Genomic DNA, 19587 nt, shown 5'->3' with positions numbered 1-19587 from the left:
CTTTGTTTATATAATTTATAGTTTTTTTTTGCGCGTCGCGCTGCACATTGTTCTTACCTACCCACTAGATTATTTACCCTACCTTACCAATTTGTCATTATGCAGGTTTCTATAGTTAATTTTTATTGTATAGCTATAATAAGTTAACTCAGTGCCCGGTAAAACCAACTGTGGTTTTTGTGGCGCTGAATGTAACAAAAACTCTCTGTACCTATATTTTTTAAGTTAATAAATAAGTAGAGGGAGTAGGGACCGCTGAGATATCCGCGGTGAAGTACAGACTGCAGACTGCGGTTCTTCATAAGTTCATAACAATGCTGTATGTTTCCGGAGGCCTGCTGCACATCAATGTCAGATTAATGAAATGTTCACTTTTCTGCATGTCATCAACTTACATTGTTACCTTGTTACTACTTACCTCATAAATCTGACGGCTCGATTAAATCTCAAAATGCTGATGGTCTTCGCTACTATTACGCCTTCGCCCTCGTTATGATAACGCCAAAACTCCAAATAGGTAGGTAACAACTTTGCAGTCTTGATAAAAAATGACTAGGTATTTTCCAAACACACATACAGTTATACAGGTAGGTACATACCTATATTACATTACAGGTACATTAATGATAGAAAAGTTGCATTCTAAGCCCAAACATAAAGAAAATATTATCTTTCTTGTACTATCGGTGACCGAGTTTATAAGTCCAATACCTAATACCAAAACAAGCTCCTTTTAGACATTATTAGTAGGTAACTACGTAATTAATTAGTTAATTGTACAAATTGTTAATTGCTCTGCAAAACTTTATCATTAAGTATACCCATAACCATTAATATTTAACTATGACGTTATTGGCAACAAGTTTCACTGTACTGAACTATATAAGAAATACAAACAAGAAAATATGTACTATTTTAATAATGATAGGTACCTAGTTACTAATATCAATTAAAGAAGCTACAGTTATTGAGGAATAGGTACGTAGATGAAAAACTTTAAGTAAACTATAAGGAAACACTAAAACAGAATAAACATAAATTGTATTTTGTGTCGTATTTGAGTCACATGCACCACTAGTCATTATACAACAGACCTTTATGCCAAGTTATTACATAAGTAATTTTCCATCCATCCATCCATCAGCCTGTATGCGTCCACTGCTGGACATAGGCCTTTCCAAGAGCGCGCCACCAAACACGGTCCTCCGCCTTCCTCATCCACCCGCTCCCCGCCACCTTCTTCAGGTCATCGGTCCAGCGGGCAGGAGGTCGTCCCACACTGCGCTTACCGGTACGCGGTCTCCACTCCAGAACACGTCTGCCCCATCGGCCGTCGGTTCTACGACAGTACATGACCTGCCCATTGCCACTTCAGCTTGCTAACCCTTTGAGCTATGTCGGTCGCTTTTGTTCTTCTGCGAATTTCCTCGTTCCGGATTTTATCCCTGAGAGTGATACCCAACATAGCTCGCTCCATAGCGCGCTGAGCGACCTTTAGTTTGTGGACGAGGCCAACTGTCAGATTCTGCTCCATACTTAATTAACGTATAAGTAATTTTACTAACATCATATTCATTATTATCAACCGATAGACGTCTAGGGCTGGACATACATAGGTATCTTGTAGGGACTTCCACACCCCAATGTCTTCCAAGGTGGTCTAAAAATAAAGATGAGTAAGACGAAAATCATATCTAATCGCGGAGATTGCTTTAATAAGCAATAAGGCCTGTTTTTTAACCGATTTCGAAAAAAGAAGTAGGTTCTCAATTCGTCGGAATCTTTTTTTTAGTTTCATAGGTTGTTTGGTGCAATAAAGTTTTCTATCAATCTATTTAATGCCCACGTCCCCACCTAAATAATCATTGCGCTGCACTCGAACTAGACGACTTATACCTGGGACACACAATCCAGATAGATAGGTCAAATTCCGAGAGAGGAACTGGACAGCGTTCCCGAATCTCGTCAATCCAAAATACCTCAATGATTGAAGACCGAAGTCTTCGAACAGTACGTATTGCCAATGATATATATGGATCCGAAACATGGTCGCTAACTATGGGCCTTATAAGAAAGCTCCGAGTTAATCAGCGGGCGATTGAGAGTTCTCTACCGTTTGGGCTGTCTATACGTGATAAAATCAGAATTGAGCAGATCCGTAGGAGAATCCAGAGTAACCGACATAGCTTAACGGGTTAAAAGCTGAAGTGGCAATGGGTAGGGCATATAATATTCATTGGTGTTATTTTCAGCAGGTCGCCTATCCACCGACGTAGACGTATTAATTTATGGCAACCTTTTATTTTATCAGTTGACACAGAAATGGAAAGAAAATTTCACTGTACGTTGCGCTCTAGTTATCTATACTTTAATACTTTAATATATTATAAATGCGAAAGTGTGTCTGTCTGTCAGTCTGTCTGCTACGTTTTCACGGTCCGGTTTTCACCGCTGAACCGATTTTAATGAAATTTGGTACAGACTTGGGATACATCCCGGGGAAGGACATAGGCTACTTTTATCCCGGCAAATCAAAGAGTTCTTACGGGATTAAAAAAAAAGGTATCGACGCGGGCGAAGCCGCGGGCATCCTCTAGTTATCTATAATGTTTTATTATGCTAATAATTGGGACCCTAGTGAGTATATAAGACGCTAAGTTAAACAGAAATTCCTAAGCTACTATTTTGATAGGCATAGAGCCAAATCTAGATACTGAGAATGTTTTTATTGATGCTAGTAACATCAGTGGTGGCGTTGGATGTAGATCTAGGAGATCCAGCAATGAACCAAATTTTGTATTTCAAGGAGAGAACGCAGGTAAGATTAACAACCCATACTTAAGAGTTATAATAGGTATATGTATGTATTATTCAATACCTTCATCAAAGGACAGTGGGCAACAGGTATAAAAGGTAAGGTTATAATATAAGGATACCAATATAAAGCCCAATTTTGTATGTAGGTACCTAGGTCACAGATTCATAGTCAACATAAGGGAGGTACTTACATTGATTGAATGTTGAAACCAGCTAGGAATTTAATACGTGGCTAAGGGTGCCTGATCACTAAAACGAAGCAAAGCAAATACGTGTTTAGCAGACCGATTAGATTTTCATTGATATTAATTTTATTATTGGAAATCTGATTGGTCTGTTGAATTCATCTCCGCTCGTTTCAGTGGCCAAGCACTCTAGTGTGTAATCATTTATAACTTGTTTACTTTTCAGAGTCCTGCAGGATTGACTACAAGCGCTGGCTCATCTGTTTCTCATTGTGAAGCTACCAGCACATTAAACTCTCGGCTGATGAATAATGAATTCTTTATGGAATCTATAACGCATAGTAATAGGGAAAGAATTCCTGAACGCAATGTTCATGCAAAGGGTGCCGGAGCCTTCGGATACTTTGAAGTAACACATGATATCTCACGCGTTTGTAAAGCTGACTTTCTAAATAAAGTTGGAAAGAAGACGCCGGTCGCAGTCCGCTTTTCACTAACTACGGGAGACAGAGGAACTTCAGATTTAATTCGAGACTCGAGAGGGTTTTCCGTCAAGTTCTATACTAAAGACGGGAATTTTGATATAGCTGGACTAAACACACCTATGAATATATGTAGGGATCCACTTCAATTCCCTCCTTTAACTCATGCGTCGAAAAGAAATCCTGCAACGAATCTATATGATCCTAACGCATTCTGGGATATCATAACTTTGCTTCCTCAAGCGTTATTCATGTATTTATACATTTTTGGTGATCGCGGTATTCCAGCTAATTACTGCAATATGCCCGGCTTTGGAATTCATACGTATCAAGTAGAAAATGAATTTGGGGGTACACAGTTTGTAAGATTTCATTTTATGCCTGATGCTGGCATTAAAAACATGTTTTCAGAGGAAGCCAGAAATATTAGTTTCTGGGACCCTGATTATTTAACAAGGAATTTATATAAATCAATTGCTACTGGGGATTTTCCTTCGTGGACAGTGAGCGTGCAGATCTTAACCGAATCAGACGTGAAAAAAGCGGGTCCTCAGGTATTCGATGTTACGAGAGTCGTTTCCTTGAAGGATTATCCCTTACATCAAGTTGGTAAAATGGTATTGAATAGAAACGCAAAAAATTATTTCGCAGAAATGGAACAGTTGGCATTTAATCCAGCTAATACAGTAAATGGTATCCTTGGAGCGCCGGATAAAATATACGAATCACGTCGCTTTGCCTATAGAGATGCCCAGTTATATCGCATGGGGGCCAATTTCAATAATATTCCTGTGAATTGTCCATTCCAAGTCAAAACAACTACTTATAACAGAGACGGCTCTCCACCGGTTGGTGATAATGAAGAAGATATTCCTAACTACTATCCTAATTCATTTAATGGACCTGTTCCCTCTGTGACAAAGCAATGTCCAGGATTAATTGACATAACTGAAACCAAGGGAGACAATTTAGATCAAGCAAAAGAATTTTACGCCAATGAAATGAAAGCGGACGAACGATCTCGATTGGTTGAAAATTTGGTGGTTTCACTGAAACCGGTTTGTGAATTTATCCAAAAAAGAGCGATAAAAGCATTTAGAAATATTCATCCAGATTTAGGTAATCGAGTTGCACAAGGATTACGATTGAATAGTAGATGGACGTAGGTAGGTAGCTTGTTACCCGATCAAAGAATATAATTATTATTATAAACATTCCTACTAAATAAATACGAATTTTTTGTAATTATTAAATTGTAAATAAAAAAATCCAGAAATCTATTTTGAGCAATTTTAGACTATAACTCACAAATTAGTCGATACTAGAGCTAATTTCTTAAACTGGACCCTTTCAAGTAAAGATTTTTATATAAACCTGTGGGGATGATACTGCCATTCTGACGAAATTTGGTACAGGATTAGCTTATATCCCTCGGACGGACATAGGCTATTTTTCATCCCGGAAAATCAAAGAGTTGCCACGGGATTCCCAAAAACCCATCCGTTTAACCGATTTGTATGAAATTTGGTACCGAGGCAGCTTACGTCCCTGTGATTGACATAGGCAACTTTTTATCCCGGAAAATCAAACAGTTCCCACGGGATCTTTAAAAACCTAAATCCACGCGGATGAATATCTCTAGTCTCTAGTAATCTATAAAGTAATATGTAATGTAAATTTACTTCGAGGATAGCGACGCGACGGATGGAAAATTATAACGTAATTAATTATGTAAATAATATGTATAGTTAGATATTTATTGTACCCATTTACTTTAATACGCAGCTTTGTTAAATAAAATGATAATATATTTTAATGATAATAATAATTATAGTGAACTACTATATTACATGACATAACATAATTTTAAGGCCATAAGGAATAATTTGTTCGACAATTACTAATTTGTATTGTACTTCGTTTGTCGCACAAGCTATGATGAAAATTCCACGAACATTAATCGGCCAAGCTGTACGTTTTTTAACCAAGATGTAGGGTTTGTAGAATCAGAGCTTGTAAGTAGAGTTATTTGTTATTTATTGTTATAAATGTGATATAGTCAAGAGCATTTAAGAGCTATATACTTTGGACTTGGGATAGGTCCCATGGCCAGCACAAATCTAAGCTCAGCTAGGGGCTTGGCTCTACTAGAGATCTCATAACTTTTTAACAGTGAAAACATTATGAACTAGTGAGGCTTGCTTGGCAACCTTTACATGAAATGTTTTGTTCTGGTGAGATTACTAATTACCCAACAGCTAGACTATTCCAAAAATTTTGCATAAACGTGTAATCATTTATAATTAATTCATGAACTCAGTACCCAGGTAGGTATATTTAACACGCTCAAAACTTAATTTTATTAGTGGGTAAATAATTTTGAGTTAAACAACACACTAATAAATAAATTAATTTAATTCAAGAAGTAATAACCTTAGGCGCTCATCATGAGAGTGTTTGTATTAGATATACTAATACTAGTATTCGTGGTAGCTATGGAAGAAGATCAAAGGGATCCAGTCGCCGATCAGATTTTAATTTTCAAGGATAAAACAGAGGTATGCTTTGTTATAAAATCATCATCATCATCATCTCAATCCATCGTAGGCCCCCTAGCACTAGTTTTCGCTCAGAATGATAAGGGTTTACGCTATGAATAATTCGCTATCATGGAGGACTCTCAGGCAAACACATAGCCATAAAAATTTAATGATTTGTGCCCGGCTCTAACTCCAGAACAGGAGGCTAAGTCTCAGACCACTAGGATACTGCGAGCTGAAAACTATAATGTGTCACTAATTTGTATAACAGTGGAAATAATTTTATACTTTAAATATTTATATTGAACTAGCTGATACCCGCGACTTCGTTCGCGTGGATGTAGGTTTTTTTAAATTATCGTGGGAACTCTTTGATTTTCCGGGATAAAAAGTAGCCTATGTGCTAATCCAGGGTATAATCTATTGCCATTCTAAATTTCAGCCCAATCCGTCCAGTAGTTTTTGCGTGAAGGAGTAACAAACAAATACACACACACACACACACACACATACAAACTTTCTCCTTTATAATATTATAATATAATATAATATTATAGTGTGATGTGATGGTTCTAAAATTTACACCTCGTTAACTTTTCAGGGACCTATAGGTGTGTTAACTACACAAGCTGGTGCGCCTGTCCCATATGATGAAGCTACAAATACATTGGAGAGTAATAAAGATTTAGTAGATAATGAATTTTTATTGGATGTTCTTAATTCAATATCGCGAGAAAGAATTCCGGAACGTGTTGTTCATGCAAAAGGTACTGGAGCATTCGGTTACTTTAAAACAACACATGATATCTCAAATATCTGTAAAGCTGACTTTCTAAAGAAAGTAGGAATGAAGACTCCAGTGGCAGTGAGATTTTCAGCAGCAGCAGGAAATAAAGGAAGTCCTGACTTAACCCTGGATTTTCGAGGCTTTTCAGTGAAGTTTTACACTCACGAAGGAAATTTTGATATAGTTGGATTTAACACTCCGATGTATTTATATAATGAACCACTTCATATTTTACCTATTATTCATACAGCAAGAAAAAATCCACAGACGAATGTTTTGGATCCTAATATGTTATGGGACTTATTAACTTTAATTCCTGAGACTATACACATAACGTTACTGGTGTTTTCCGGCCGTGGTCTTCCAGCCAGCTACCGAAATATGCCCGGCTTTGGAATCCATACGTATCAGGTTGAAAATAAGTATGGAGAGCCACATTATGTCCGATTTCATTTTATCCCTGATGGAGGTATAGAAAACTTATCATCGGAGGAAGCTCTAAATCTTACCGCTTTAGAGCCTGATTACTACACAAAAGATTTGTATAGAGCAATTGCGAATGGGGATTTTCCTACTTGGACCGTTAGTGTACAGATCTTAACCGAAGAGGACATAAAAAAGGGTAAATCCAAATTGTTTGATGCTACAAGAGTTCTTCCGTTAAAAGAATTCCCTTTACACAAAATTGGACAACTAGTTTTAAACAGAAATGCTAAAAATTTCTTTGCGGAAATAGAACAGTTGGCTTTTTGTCCAGGAAATCTAGTACCTGGTATACTAGGAAGTCCAGATAAATTATTTCAGGCGCGTCGGCTGGCTTATAGAGATACCCAATTATACCGCTTAGGGGGAAATTTCAAGAAAATTCCAGTGAATTGTCCATTCCAAACCAAGGTTTATACTTATAATAGAGACGGTGTCCCTCCAGTTGGAGATAATGAAGGAAATGCCCCGAACTACTATCCTAATTCGTTTAACGGTCCTGTACCCTATATGGCACAGCAAAGTTCACGTTTAATCAAAATTGATGAAAAAAGAGCGTATAACTTTGACCAAGCTGCAGAGTTATATAAAAACGAACTGACAACTGAAGAGCGAACTGAACTAATTAAAAACCTAGTCTCTTCGTTAGGACCCGTGACTAAATTTCTTCAAGACAGAGCGATTAAAATCTTTACAATCATAAATAAAGATCTAGGCTTTCGTGTTGCACGGGGATTGAATAGTACAACAATGTATTATAAGTTTTGATTATATAATATATTCTTAAAACACATGATATCAAATGTATAAGTATAAAATCATTTGAAAAACTTTATACTACTATTTTATTATATTTATAATTCGGTTTTCCAAGATTGTACCTATGTAGTGATTTAGCTTAAGGTATAATTTTCTACTTTGATTTAGCATTTTAATTATACATATTCAATCCTTTAAATAAATGTTGTTTTATTGATTGAAACTTTATATTTAATGATTTTAGTTTTACAATAAGTGAAAGTTATCGATAGAGCAGGCTAAAGAAATTAACACTAAAACGTCGGTAATTACTTATGCATATCAAAATAATTGATTATTGTAATTTATGGTAAATTTAAACTTATTCCAATTTCGTAGCCTTATTTAACGGAATGATAAGTATTATTCTTAATACATTATTTGTACGAATCGTTTAAACATGCTATAATATTATGGTTTTCCATGGTACATTAATGTTAAATTAAATATTACAAAGTAATTTTGTAAAGTGTTGACTTGTCTTGACGCTCAGAATGATTGTTCTCGTTTTATACGTGGTAAGCACTAATGCTTACCATGTATAAAACGAGAACCATTACTAATAATGGCGATGGAAAATGTACAAAGGGATCCAGTAGCAGATCTAATTGTGATTTTCAAGGAGAAGACTGAGGTAAGTTCATTCAGAATTATCATTTAAAACTAAAAGGGAACTGGGATGCCGACCTTTGCGTAACGCTGATAATATCTCTTTAAAAGGAGGTTCACGCACTAACTACGGTACAAAGAATATAACTTTTGAAGGAGCACAAATGTTTAATAAATTACCTACAGAAATAAAAAATATTACTAAGATAAACATTTTCAAAAAGAAACTTAAAGATTTTGTGATTAAAAATATCTGAATCGGCTCGTGCAATGTGTAAGAGCATTGTCGGGTACATTATAGATATTTAGATATTAGACTACCTTACCCGCTACTATTTTACGATTGTGTTGTTTCTTACCGCTGTGCCGAAAGATAAAATTTGCTTATATTAAGTTTATTACTGTAATTTCTCATTAAGTGAAATTTGTATAATTTCTTTTGAGAATAAAATTCTTTAACCACAAGTTGTATTAATTTAAAAACCGGCCAAGTATTTTATATTATTATTTCCAACATTTTGCGTGATAAATCAAAAACTGTTATGCATAAAAATAAATAAATATCTTTTTTAGAATGTACAGGTAAAGCCCTTTCACATGATACCCCACTTGGCATAGTTATCTAATTTTGAAAATTGAAACACAATTTTTTTTTTTAAATGATATAACCACAAATTCGTGGTTTTCAATTTTATTCCTGTACTTGTGCTATAAGACCTACCTACATACTAAATTTCATGATTCTAGGTCAACGGGATGTACCCTATAGGTTTCTTGACAGACAGACAGACAACAAAGTGACCCTATAAGGGTTCCGTTTTTCCTTTATCACGTTTAAAATGCATCATAATTTGATGCCAATATTACTTATCATTATCACCATCATCTTCCTCGTCACTAGCTACAGAGCATGTACATACTCTATTTGATAATATAGGCATTTATGAGGTAGGGCAAATTCTTTCTGTCTGCGGGCTTTCTCATCCAATCAGTTTAATGTAACTTTATACATGTCATCGCCTATGTCTGCTGGAATACTTTGTCTGAATCTGTAGAGGAGCACCGCTTCCTCGTTGCTGGGACATGGCCTCTACTGGAGAAACATTCAACTGCAACTTTCACCGTTTCCCCCCTTTAAAGTGATTCGCCGCTTCAATGTACTAGCTTATATTAAAAATGCATATAATTTTAAAATCATTTATACATCCATACATGTAATTTTTCAACAAATTATTATTGAGGATGCTCCAAAACATTTAACCCATTTTTTCATGCTTTTATAGGTGTGTTAACTACAAAAGCTCGTGCACCTGTCCCATATTATAATGATGATGAAGCCACAAACATATGCTGAATACCGAAATTAGATGACTATTCGTGGAACAAATTAGCAATTATGATATTAAATATGCACGACGTAAAAAAATCAATATTATGAAGAATATTGATTGGTTGATAAAATCTGTAAACTATTTTTTTACAAAAAAAAAAAAAATATTGTTCGAAAAATTATTCAAGTTACTAGATAAGTTGTTTAGTTTGAAGCGACTGAAGCTATGAGCAACAGCTAGGCTATTCTAAAATTGGTTTCTGCACTATAGTCTTATCATGTAACCATTTATTAGAATTATGTTGTGTAACTGTTTTTTGATAAGTACTCAATAAGTAGATTTACCACACTCAGTACTTAATATGAGTGGTATATGAATAGTTTAGAGTTCAGCACCACACAAAATAAGTAAATTATAAAAGTGATAGCATAACAACCAGACTATTCCAATATTTGTTTTTGCATAAACGTGTAGGGGGAAATAGGGCAGATAGATGCAATACACGAAAGATATTTTGTTTTGGATTAGTGATATTATATGAATCGTCACCACGCTACAAAAATATGTCTTTACGTGTGTTGCACATAATATACAGGGTGTTTGGTAATTAGTATATAATGACGACACGTACCCCTGCTACTTTGATCTGATAAATACAATGCTGAAGTATAATGACGAAACAAAATTATAAAAATTTCCATACAAAATTAAAAAAAAACATTATGTCAAAGTTTTCATGACCCTAACGTGCCCTAACTCACTGAGATCGTTGGCCATCTTTAGATAGGCTAAGGCCAACGATCTTAATGAGTTAGGGCACGTTAGGGCCATGAAAACTTGGACACTAAAAAAATTAAAATTTTGTATGAAAATTTTTATAATTTAATGGGTACGTGTCGTCATTATATACTAATTACCAAACACCCTGTATATTATAGTAGCAACCTGCAACATCCAGTTAGTTTTTGTATTTTAACACCTTTAAAAATGTTTTGAGTACACCTTAAAAATAATGCAGAAAGTAAAAATATTTTAGCGATCTCGTATGCAATCTTACAAAGATTTATACTATACGAAATGTTACTTAATGGATCCGGTATGTATTTTTAATGCATTTTTTAAATTAATTTACATGGTTTCAGTTAATCTACACTTTTTTTCTAAATGTTGTTTGTAGATACAGTTAAGTCCAGGTGATGAAGAAGCATCAATGCAACACATTATTTATTCTTAGGCTAGCGATAAAAATATCCAAAAACCGGCCAAGTGCGAGTCGGACTCGCGCACCGAGGGTTCTGTACTCGGGTATTTGTTTCGACATTTTGCACGATAAATCGAAAACTATTATGCATAAAAATAAATAAAAATCTGTTTTAGAATATGCAGGTAAAGCCCTTACATATTATGATGCACCACTTGGTATAGTTATCTTATTCTGAAAATTTAAACACATTTTAATTTTTTTTTAATGATGTAACCACAAATTCACGGTTTTCGGATTTATTCATTTATTTGTGCTATAAGACCTAGCTACCTGCTAAATTTCATGATTCTAGGTCAATGGGAAGTACCCTATAGGTTTTCTTGACAGACACGACAGACGGACAGACAGACAACAAAGATATCCTATAAGGGTTCAGTTTGCGCACAACAACAGGTTTTTTTTTTACTGTTTGGACCATTCATAGCAGAATTATAAATAATATCTAAAAATAATCAAGTTTTCCCCATTTTCAGTTGTCGTCAAAATGCTCCAAACGATGTTTTAATCTATCTCGTTGTCAGTGGGGCAGAATGACATAAATCCCGTTTTTTACTTAATAGGTATGTTATAACTTTTTTATCTCACTTATTAACCAGTTTTTAGGGTTCCGTACCTCAAAAGGAAAATGGAAACCTTGTAGGATCACTTTGTTGTCTGTCTGTCTGTCTATCCGTCCGTCCGTCCGTCCGTCGTGTCTGTCAAGAAAACCTATAGGGTACTTCCCGTTGACCTAGAATCATGTTTAGCAGGAAGGTAGGTCTTATGACACAATTAAAGGAATAAATCCGAAAACCGTGAATTTCCACAATTATAATATTATAATTAATAATTATAATTATAAATTACAACAATATATAATATTTATAACAATATAATATAAAGTTTGCAATGCACAGAGCAAACAAAAATATATTAAACTAGATGATGCCCGCCTCTCCGTCCGCGTGGATTTAGGTTTTTTTAAAATCCCGTGGGAACTCTTTGCTTTTCCGGGATAAAAAGTTGCCGAAGTTAATTTCCGGGGCGCAAGCTACCTCTGTACCAAATATAAATCCGTTTCACCGATTTATATGTGTTCATATAAATCGGTTAAACGGATTGACCCTTATGAATCCCGTAGGAACTCTTGGAATTTTCCAGGATAAAAGTAGCCTATATCCGTTCCCGGGATGTAAGCTAACCCTGTACCAAACATTAAAATCGGTTCAGTGGTTGAGCCCTAAAAACGTAGCAGACAGACAGACAGACAGACGGGCACACTTTCACATTTATAATATTAGTATGGATGGATAATATTTAAGAAGCGAAACATCATTTTCATTTTTTTCTCTGCATCAATCGGCCCTACTTCCCCCTCAATCATGTATAGTTATTTGGCATGAACTCAGCTGGTATGTAAGTATATCTAACACGCTCAATACTTAAATCATTTAGTAAATAATCAGTTTTGAGTTCAATACAATATAAATTCAATAAATAAATTAATATAAATTCAATAAATAAATTAATTATATTCAAAAAGTAATAAACTTAGGCGCTCATCATGAGAATGTTTGTATTAGATATACTAATACTAGTTTTCGTAGTAGCTATGGCAGAAGATCAAAGGGATCCAGTCGCCGATCAGATTCTAATTTTCAAGGATAACACAGAGGTATGCTTTGTTATAAAATCATCATTTGAAAAAAGTAATAATAATATTAGCCATGCTAATCATGACTAATACTCCCATTTGCCCTGCAATTAAGCTTAATTAATTTAAGCTTGTGCCAGAAGTGGGTAAGACAAAAGTGCAACGGGTGGGGTTTGAACCGCCGACCTTCCGGAATACAGTCCATCATCATCTCCATCTATCGCAGGCATTCTAGCACTAGTTTGTTCTCAGAAAAATAAGGGTTTAAGCTATAATTCACCACTAAGAAGAACTTTCAGGCATACACATAGCCCCAATAAGCTAAAGATGTGTGTAATGAGGCTAATGTATACACTAAGATTTATTTATTATTTAATTATTATTTATTAAGATGCAGTGAAAATAATTTGAAACTATAAATTATAAGTAAATTTTAAAAATTACTCCTCGTTAACTTTTCAGGGTCCTATAGGTGTGTTAACTACAAAAGCTGGCGCCCCTGTACCATATCATGAAGCGACAAATACGCTAAATACCGAATTAATAGATAATGAATTTTTTATGGACGTTCTTGATGCACTATCGCGAGAAAGAATCCCAGAACGTGTTGTACATGCAAAAGGCACCGGAGCATTCGGTTATTTTAAAGTAACACATGATATCTCACATATATGTAAAGCTGACTTTCTAAAGAAAGTAGGAATGAAGACACCAGTGGCAGTGAGATTTTCAACAGCAGTAGGAAACAAAGGAAGTTCTGACTTAGCACTGGATTTTCGAGGCTTTGCAGTGAAGTTTTACACTCACGAAGGAAATTTTGACATAGCTGGATTTAACACGCCGATGTATTTATATAATGAACCATTACATATTCAACCTGTTATTCATGCAGCAAGAAGAAATCCAGCGACGAACATTTTGGATCCTAATATGTTATGGGACTTATTAACTTTAGTTCCTGAGACTATACACATAACGTTATTGGTGTTTTCCGGCCGTGGTCTTCCAGCCAGCTACCGAAATATGCCCGGCTTTGGAATTCATACGTATCAGGTTGAAAATAAGTACGGAGAGCCACATTATGCCCGATTTCATTTTATCCCTGATGGAGGTATAGAAAACTTATCATCGGAGAAAGCTCTAAATCTTACCGCTTTAGAGCCTGATTACTTAACAAAAGATTTATACAGAGCAATTGGGAATGGGGATTTTCCTTCTTGGACAGTTAGTGTACAGATCTTAACCAAAGAAGACATAAAAAAGACTGGAACTAAAATGTTTGACTCTACAAGAGTAATTCCTTTAAAAGAATTCCCTTTACATGAAATTGGAAAACTAGTTTTAAACAGAAATGCTAAAAATTTCTTCGCGGAAATAGAACAGTTGGCTTTTTGTCCAGGTAATCTAGTACCTGGTATACTAGGAAGTCCAGATAAATTATTTCAGGCGCGTCGACTGGCTTATAGAGATACCCAATTATACCGCTTAGGGGGAAATTTCAAGAAAATTCCAGTGAATTGTCCATTCCAAACCAAGGTTTATACTTATAATAGAGACGGTGTCCCTCCAGTTGGAGATAATGAAGAAGACGCTCCGAACTACTATCCTAATTCATTTAACGGTCCTGCACCCTATATGGCACAGCAAAGTTCACGTTTAATCAAAATTGTTGAAAAAAGAGCATATAACTTTGACCAAGCTGCAGAGTTATATGAAAACGAACTGACAACTGAAGAGCGAACTGAATTAATTAAAAACCTAGTCTTTTCGTTAGGACCCGTGACTAAATTTCTTCAAGATAGAGCGATTAAGATCTTTACAACCATACATAAAGATTTAGGCTTTCGTGTTGCACGGGGATTGAATAGTACAACAATGTATTATAAGTCTTGAATAATAATAAATTCTTAAAGCACCTGATTTAAAATATTTTATGCTATAAATTCACTTGAAGAACTTTATATCATCATTATACTTCTCTAAGGGGTTTCGTTTGAAATAATTATTATATTTATAATTTGGTTTTCTAAGATTGTGTGTAAAGTGATTTAGCTTTATAATTTTCTATTTTGTTTTAGCATTTTAACTAAACTTAAATGTAGGTATGTATGTATATCCTTTAAATAAATGAATTTTTTGATCAATTGAAACTTTATATTTTATGATCTTAGTTTAAAATATTTACGTAATATAATTTTGCAGTAGGTATTTATTTTTAATTCTTTTCTCCCAGTTTTTGGTCATAATAATTTATTATACGCGATTATTATACGCAAATGTATTATATATACATTTGGGTAATTGTTCTTTGAAGCAACAGTTCATTTGGATTGAAAAAAAACCGGCAATGTGCGTGTCAGGACACACATAAGGTATGGTTCCGTAGCTATGCTAGTTGCTGAAAATTTAGAGGAGGGAGATATTATTTCTTCAATGGTTTTTTCTTCTAAATCATAGTGAACTCTTAAGTATCTATTAAAATACACTAAGGATATTGGTCTGTAAACTAGGTAGGTACAGATATTAGTGAAACTTATGAAGAAAGTAAGTTTAAGTTAAACTAATAAGTATTATTACTAGCCCACAGGCTAGATAGTGAGTAGTAGGAACAGAATAGAGCTAAATTGGTGTTTAACAGGGCTCTCTCCGTCACTCGTTTCTGCTCGTTTCATACAATCGTAGTTCCAATTTCATTTGAATACTAAGCAACCAAAGTCCATGAAATTTTGCAAACATATTCTAGAAACTAATATCTGTGTCTGTGGTGTTTTAGATTTTTCTAAAAATATGTAGTTTTAAAATTACAGGGGCTCAAAGATTTGTATCAAAATTTTTAAGACCGCGTAATTTTGAAACCGAATATTCTAACAGAAATCTGGAAAACCACAGACATAGATATTAGTTTCTAGAATATGTCTGCAAAATTTTATGGACTTTGGTTGCTTAATATTCAAATGAAATTGGAACTACGATTGTATGAAACGACTGACGGAGAGAGCCCTCTAAATCAAGATTTAAGATAGTATGATAAGATTTTATGATTTTATTATCATTCCTAGACGGCATGAATATCAAATCGTGAGCGAAGATCGAACATTTTCATTATTCCGTACCAAAATGGTGAAAAAGGAACGCTGGAACAATGTCCATCCGCTAATCTGTTACACTTGCCTATTTCAGTAACTAGTAATGCAATCGACTTTAAAGCATTAGTTTTTAATGTTTACAAGTAATTGTAATTTTATTCCAAGAGAAAAATTATAAATATTGCATAAAAAAATTTCAAAAGAAAAATAAAACCGGCTTCAAAAACCACAAACACTAAAAAGTAAAAAATATTTTTTGTTTCTACACGTGTAATGTATGTATGAAGTCGGGCAAGCTTCACACTTGGATTTCTAGTTTCTTTTATTATGCTCGCTCGACTTCATATAAAAAATATTATTTACTTTTTAATATTTGTGGTTTTTGAAGTCAGTTTTTTTTTAATTTCACAATTTTTAGTGAGTCACTGTACTATAATATGCTATGCCCAGTTAAAACCTTACTGTTTACTAAGCTATTTCACTGACCGCGAGCAATTTGCTCTTATCTATTGAGGAGTTCTGTTCTCCGTCTCCGAAGATATTAGCTCGTCAGCACAGCTCGTCACGTTCAAATTTCAACTCGTAGGTACTTCGCACGCTAGTGAGCAAAATTACCACTTTTCTCGCAGATTTCAAAAGGCAAACGAATCTTTTCAGAGCTAGTGAGATGAAAATAATATTTAACAATAAGTGAAAGTTATCGATAGAGCAGGCAAAAAAATTAACACTTTAACGTCAGTAATTACTTTTACTAATTATTAAAAATGATTATTGTAATTTATGGTAAGTTATTAAACTTATTCTAATTACGTAGCCTCATTTATCGGAATGATAAGTGATTATTTTTAATACTTAATTTGTACAAATTGTTTTAAGACGCTATAAATACTATATTTTTCCCGCGGTAAAGTGTTATTTCTTGACGCCCAAAATGATTGTTCTCGTTTTAAACATGGTACTCGTAGCATTAGTAACGTCGATGGAAAATTATCAAAGGGATCCAGTAGCGGATCAAATTGTAATTTTCAAGGAGAAAACTGAGGTAAGTTATTACTCCAAAACTATTAGGAAAAGCACGTTAAAAATTCGTCATAATTTGATGCCAATATTACTTCACATTATCATTCTCATCGTCACTAGGCAAAGTGCATGCACATGCACTATTGCATACTAGCTGATACCCGCGACTTCGTTCGCGTGGATGTAGGTTTTTTAAAATTCCCGTGGGAGCTCTTTGATTTTCCGGGATAAAAAGTAGCTTATGTGCTAATCCAGGGTATAATCTATCTCCATTCTAAATTTCAGCCCAATCCGTTCAGTAGTTTTTGCGTGAAGGAGTAACAACACACACACACACACACACACACACACACACACACACCACACACACACACACACACATACAAACAAACTTTCTCCTTTATAATATTAGTGCGTTAGACCTTTGTAAGGTAGGGCAAAATCTTTCAATCTTCGATATTTCTCATCCAATAAGTTTAGATCAGCTAGTTTATGGATGTAGCCTTTGTATGGCAGATCTCTCCCAATAGACTTGATTAGATACTTCAATGTACTAGTTTGTATCAAAAATGTGTATATTTTTAAATCATTTACATTTTTAAATAGATAATTAAAGTCCAAACAATTAAACCCCTTTTTTCAGGGTCCCATAGGTGTGTTAACGACGAAAGCTGGTGCACCTGTTCCATATGATGAAGCTTCAAATACGCTAAATACCGAATTATTAGATAATGAATTTTTAATGGACGTTTTTGATGCAATATCGCGAGAGAGAATTCCGGAACGTATGGTTCATGCGCAAGGCACCGGAGCATTCGGTTATTTTCAAGTAACACACGATATCTCACATATCTGTAAAGCTGACTTTTTAAAGAAAGTAGGAATGAAGACACCAGTTGCAGTAAGATTTTCAGCATCTTCAGGATTACGAGGGACTACCGAGTTTGAATCGGATTCTCGTGGATTTGCAGTGAAGTTTTATACTCGAGAAGGAAATTTAGATTTACTTGGATTTAACACTCCAATGTATTTCTATAATGAACCACTTCATGTCATTCCTGTTGCTCATACACCAAAAAGAAACCCAGTGACGAACGTTTTGGATCCTAACATGTCATGGGACTTTTATACTTCAATTCCTGAGGCATTACACATTCATATATTATCATTGGCTGGTCGCGGCCTTCCGGCTAGTTACCAGAATATGCCTGGCTTTCCAATTCATACATATCAGGTTGAAAATAGACACGGGGAATGTCATTTTTGTCGATTTCATATTATGCCAGATGCTGGAATAAAAAATTTAAAGGCAGAGGAAGCTAGAAATTTTGCCGTTTTTGACCCTGATAGATTAACAAAAGAATTATTTCGAGCAATCGAGAATGGTAGTTTTCCTTCTTGGACAGTCAGTGTACAGATCTTAACCAAAGACGACATAAAAAAAATTGGACCTAAAGCTTTTGATGTAACAAGAACTATTTCACTATCAGACTATCCTTTACATAAATGTGGAAAAATAGTTTTAAACAGAAATGCTAAGAACTTCTTCGCAGAAATAGAACAGATGGCCTTTTGTCCAGGTAACCTGGTACCTGGTATACTAGGAAGTCCAGATAAATTATTTCAAGCGCGGCGACTGGTTTATAGAGAAACCCAATTATACCGCTTAGGAGGAAATTTTAAGAAAATTCCAGTGAATTGCCCATTCCAAACCAAGGTTTATACTTATAATAGAGACGGTGTCCCTCCAGTGGGAGATAATGAAAAAGACGCCCCGAACTACTATCCTAATTCATTTCACGGTCCTGTACCCTATATGGCACAGAAAAGTTCACGTCTAATCAAAATTGTAGAAGAAAGAGCATCTAACTTTGACCAAGTTGCAGAGTTATACAAAAACGAACTGACAACTGACGAACGAATTGAATTAATCGACAACATAGTTTTTTCGTTGGGATCAGTGACTTATAAACCTCTTCAAGACAAAGCCATTAAAATCTTTACAACTATACACAAAGATTTAGGCTTTCGTGTAGCAAGGGGATTGAACATCACTATATATAACAAATCTTAAACAATGTATTCTTAAAACACATGATTTACTTGATAATTGCGTAATATCTATACATATAATAATATATTATAGAAAAGTGGTGTCTGTACAATGGAAATATATAAAAAAAAGTAGCAGGGGTTGTTATTATATCGATGCCGAATCCGAAATTGTAATTAATTTTTTTGTTGTCTGTTTGTCTTTTTGTCTGTGTGTTTGTGCACGCTAATATCAGAAACGGCTTATTCGATTTAGATACGGTTTTCACTAATATATTGTAGTAAACTTCACTTAGCATTTAGTGTTTATTTCATGTCAATCGGTTCATAAATAAAAAAAGTTATGTCAATTTAAAGAATCACGGCGAACATTTTTAACGTACATGCTGCCCGAAAAGTCACTATTCCACGCGAACGAAGTCGCGGGCACAGCTAGTTATTTTAATAAAAACATATTTGAACTTCTTAATCCTATGAAGAATCAGGCATTATTATTATTA

General features: G+C 34.7%; 5 protein-coding genes across 16 annotated transcripts in view; all 5 read left to right on the top strand.

Annotated features, from left to right (window-relative positions):
• Nucleotides 1-2716: 2716 nt before the first annotated feature.
• On the top strand, nt 2717-4662 carry LOC123866790 (catalase-like). Its single transcript, XM_045908492.1, has 2 exons — nt 2717-2818; nt 3229-4662. The coding sequence occupies exons 1-2, from the start codon at nt 2720-2722 to the stop codon at nt 4648-4650; spliced, it is 1521 nt and encodes a 506-aa protein (XP_045764448.1). The 5' UTR covers nt 2717-2719; the 3' UTR covers nt 4651-4662.
• A 1317-nt stretch (nt 4663-5979) lies between these two features.
• On the top strand, nt 5980-8227 carry LOC123866710 (catalase-like). Its single transcript, XM_045908389.1, has 2 exons — nt 5980-6042; nt 6626-8227. Exons 1-2 carry the CDS (start codon nt 5980-5982, stop codon nt 8060-8062), a joined length of 1500 nt encoding a protein of 499 aa, XP_045764345.1. The 3' UTR covers nt 8063-8227.
• The window catches only part of LOC123866788 (catalase-like), a 38348-nt gene continuing 25444 nt past the window's right edge, over nt 6684-19587 (top strand). The window contains exon 1 of the mRNA XM_045908490.1: nt 6684-6791. The gene's annotated coding sequence lies outside the window, so the exon portion shown is untranslated. The remainder of the gene's footprint in view (nt 6792-19587) is intronic.
• Nucleotides 7673-14901, top strand: LOC123866787 (catalase-like). 12 transcript variants are annotated; one of them, XM_045908487.1, is made up of 5 exons: nt 10398-10439; nt 10971-11128; nt 12666-12691; nt 12883-12950; nt 13392-14901. In XM_045908487.1, the coding sequence occupies exons 4-5, from the start codon at nt 12888-12890 to the stop codon at nt 14820-14822; spliced, it is 1494 nt and encodes a 497-aa protein (XP_045764443.1). In that variant the 5' UTR covers nt 10398-10439; nt 10971-11128; nt 12666-12691; nt 12883-12887; the 3' UTR covers nt 14823-14901. The 12 variants fall into 12 exon arrangements, with proteins under 12 accessions (XP_045764439.1, XP_045764441.1, XP_045764432.1 ...); XM_045908485.1 differs by lacking the exons at nt 10398-10439; nt 10971-11128; nt 12666-12691 and adding exons at nt 8602-8610; nt 8681-8726 and having other exon boundaries at nt 12831-12950; XM_045908486.1 differs by lacking the exon at nt 12666-12691 and having other exon boundaries at nt 12886-12950.
• LOC123866709 (catalase-like) lies at nt 16947-19109 on the top strand. Its single transcript, XM_045908388.1, has 2 exons — nt 16947-17057; nt 17679-19109. Exons 1-2 carry the CDS (start codon nt 16947-16949, stop codon nt 19107-19109), a joined length of 1542 nt encoding a protein of 513 aa, XP_045764344.1.

This window comes from Maniola jurtina, chromosome 7, assembly GCF_905333055.1.
Source record: "Maniola jurtina chromosome 7, ilManJurt1.1, whole genome shotgun sequence".
Classification (NCBI taxonomy): domain Eukaryota; kingdom Metazoa; phylum Arthropoda; class Insecta; order Lepidoptera; family Nymphalidae; genus Maniola; species Maniola jurtina.
This window is presented reverse-complemented; position numbering and strand designations above follow the sequence as displayed.

What these genes read in the sequence shown, in the direction of transcription:
- LOC123866710 (XM_045908389.1), top strand. Translation starts at nt 5,980, where the DNA reads ATGGAAGAAGATCAAAGGGATCCAGTCGCCGATCAGATTTTAATTTTC. An exon ending in TTTTCAAGGATAAAACAGAG is followed by an intron (nt 6,043 to 6,625) that starts GTATGCTTTGTT and finishes TTAACTTTTCAG; the next exon opens with GGACCTATAGGTGTGTTAAC.
- LOC123866787 (XM_045908476.1), top strand. Translation starts at nt 8,658, where the DNA reads ATGGCGATGGAAAATGTACAAAGGGATCCAGTAGCAGATCTAATTGTG. An exon ending in TTTTCAAGGAGAAGACTGAG is followed by an intron (nt 8,727 to 12,830) that starts GTAAGTTCATTC and finishes TAATAAACTTAG; the next exon opens with GCGCTCATCATGAGAATGTT. An exon ending in TTTTCAAGGATAACACAGAG is followed by an intron (nt 12,951 to 13,391) that starts GTATGCTTTGTT and finishes TTAACTTTTCAG; the next exon opens with GGTCCTATAGGTGTGTTAAC.
- LOC123866709 (XM_045908388.1), top strand. Translation starts at nt 16,947, where the DNA reads ATGATTGTTCTCGTTTTAAACATGGTACTCGTAGCATTAGTAACGTCG. An exon ending in TTTTCAAGGAGAAAACTGAG is followed by an intron (nt 17,058 to 17,678) that starts GTAAGTTATTAC and finishes CCCTTTTTTCAG; the next exon opens with GGTCCCATAGGTGTGTTAAC.
- LOC123866790 (XM_045908492.1), top strand. Translation starts at nt 2,720, where the DNA reads ATGTTTTTATTGATGCTAGTAACATCAGTGGTGGCGTTGGATGTAGAT. An exon ending in ATTTCAAGGAGAGAACGCAG is followed by an intron (nt 2,819 to 3,228) that starts GTAAGATTAACA and finishes TTTACTTTTCAG; the next exon opens with AGTCCTGCAGGATTGACTAC.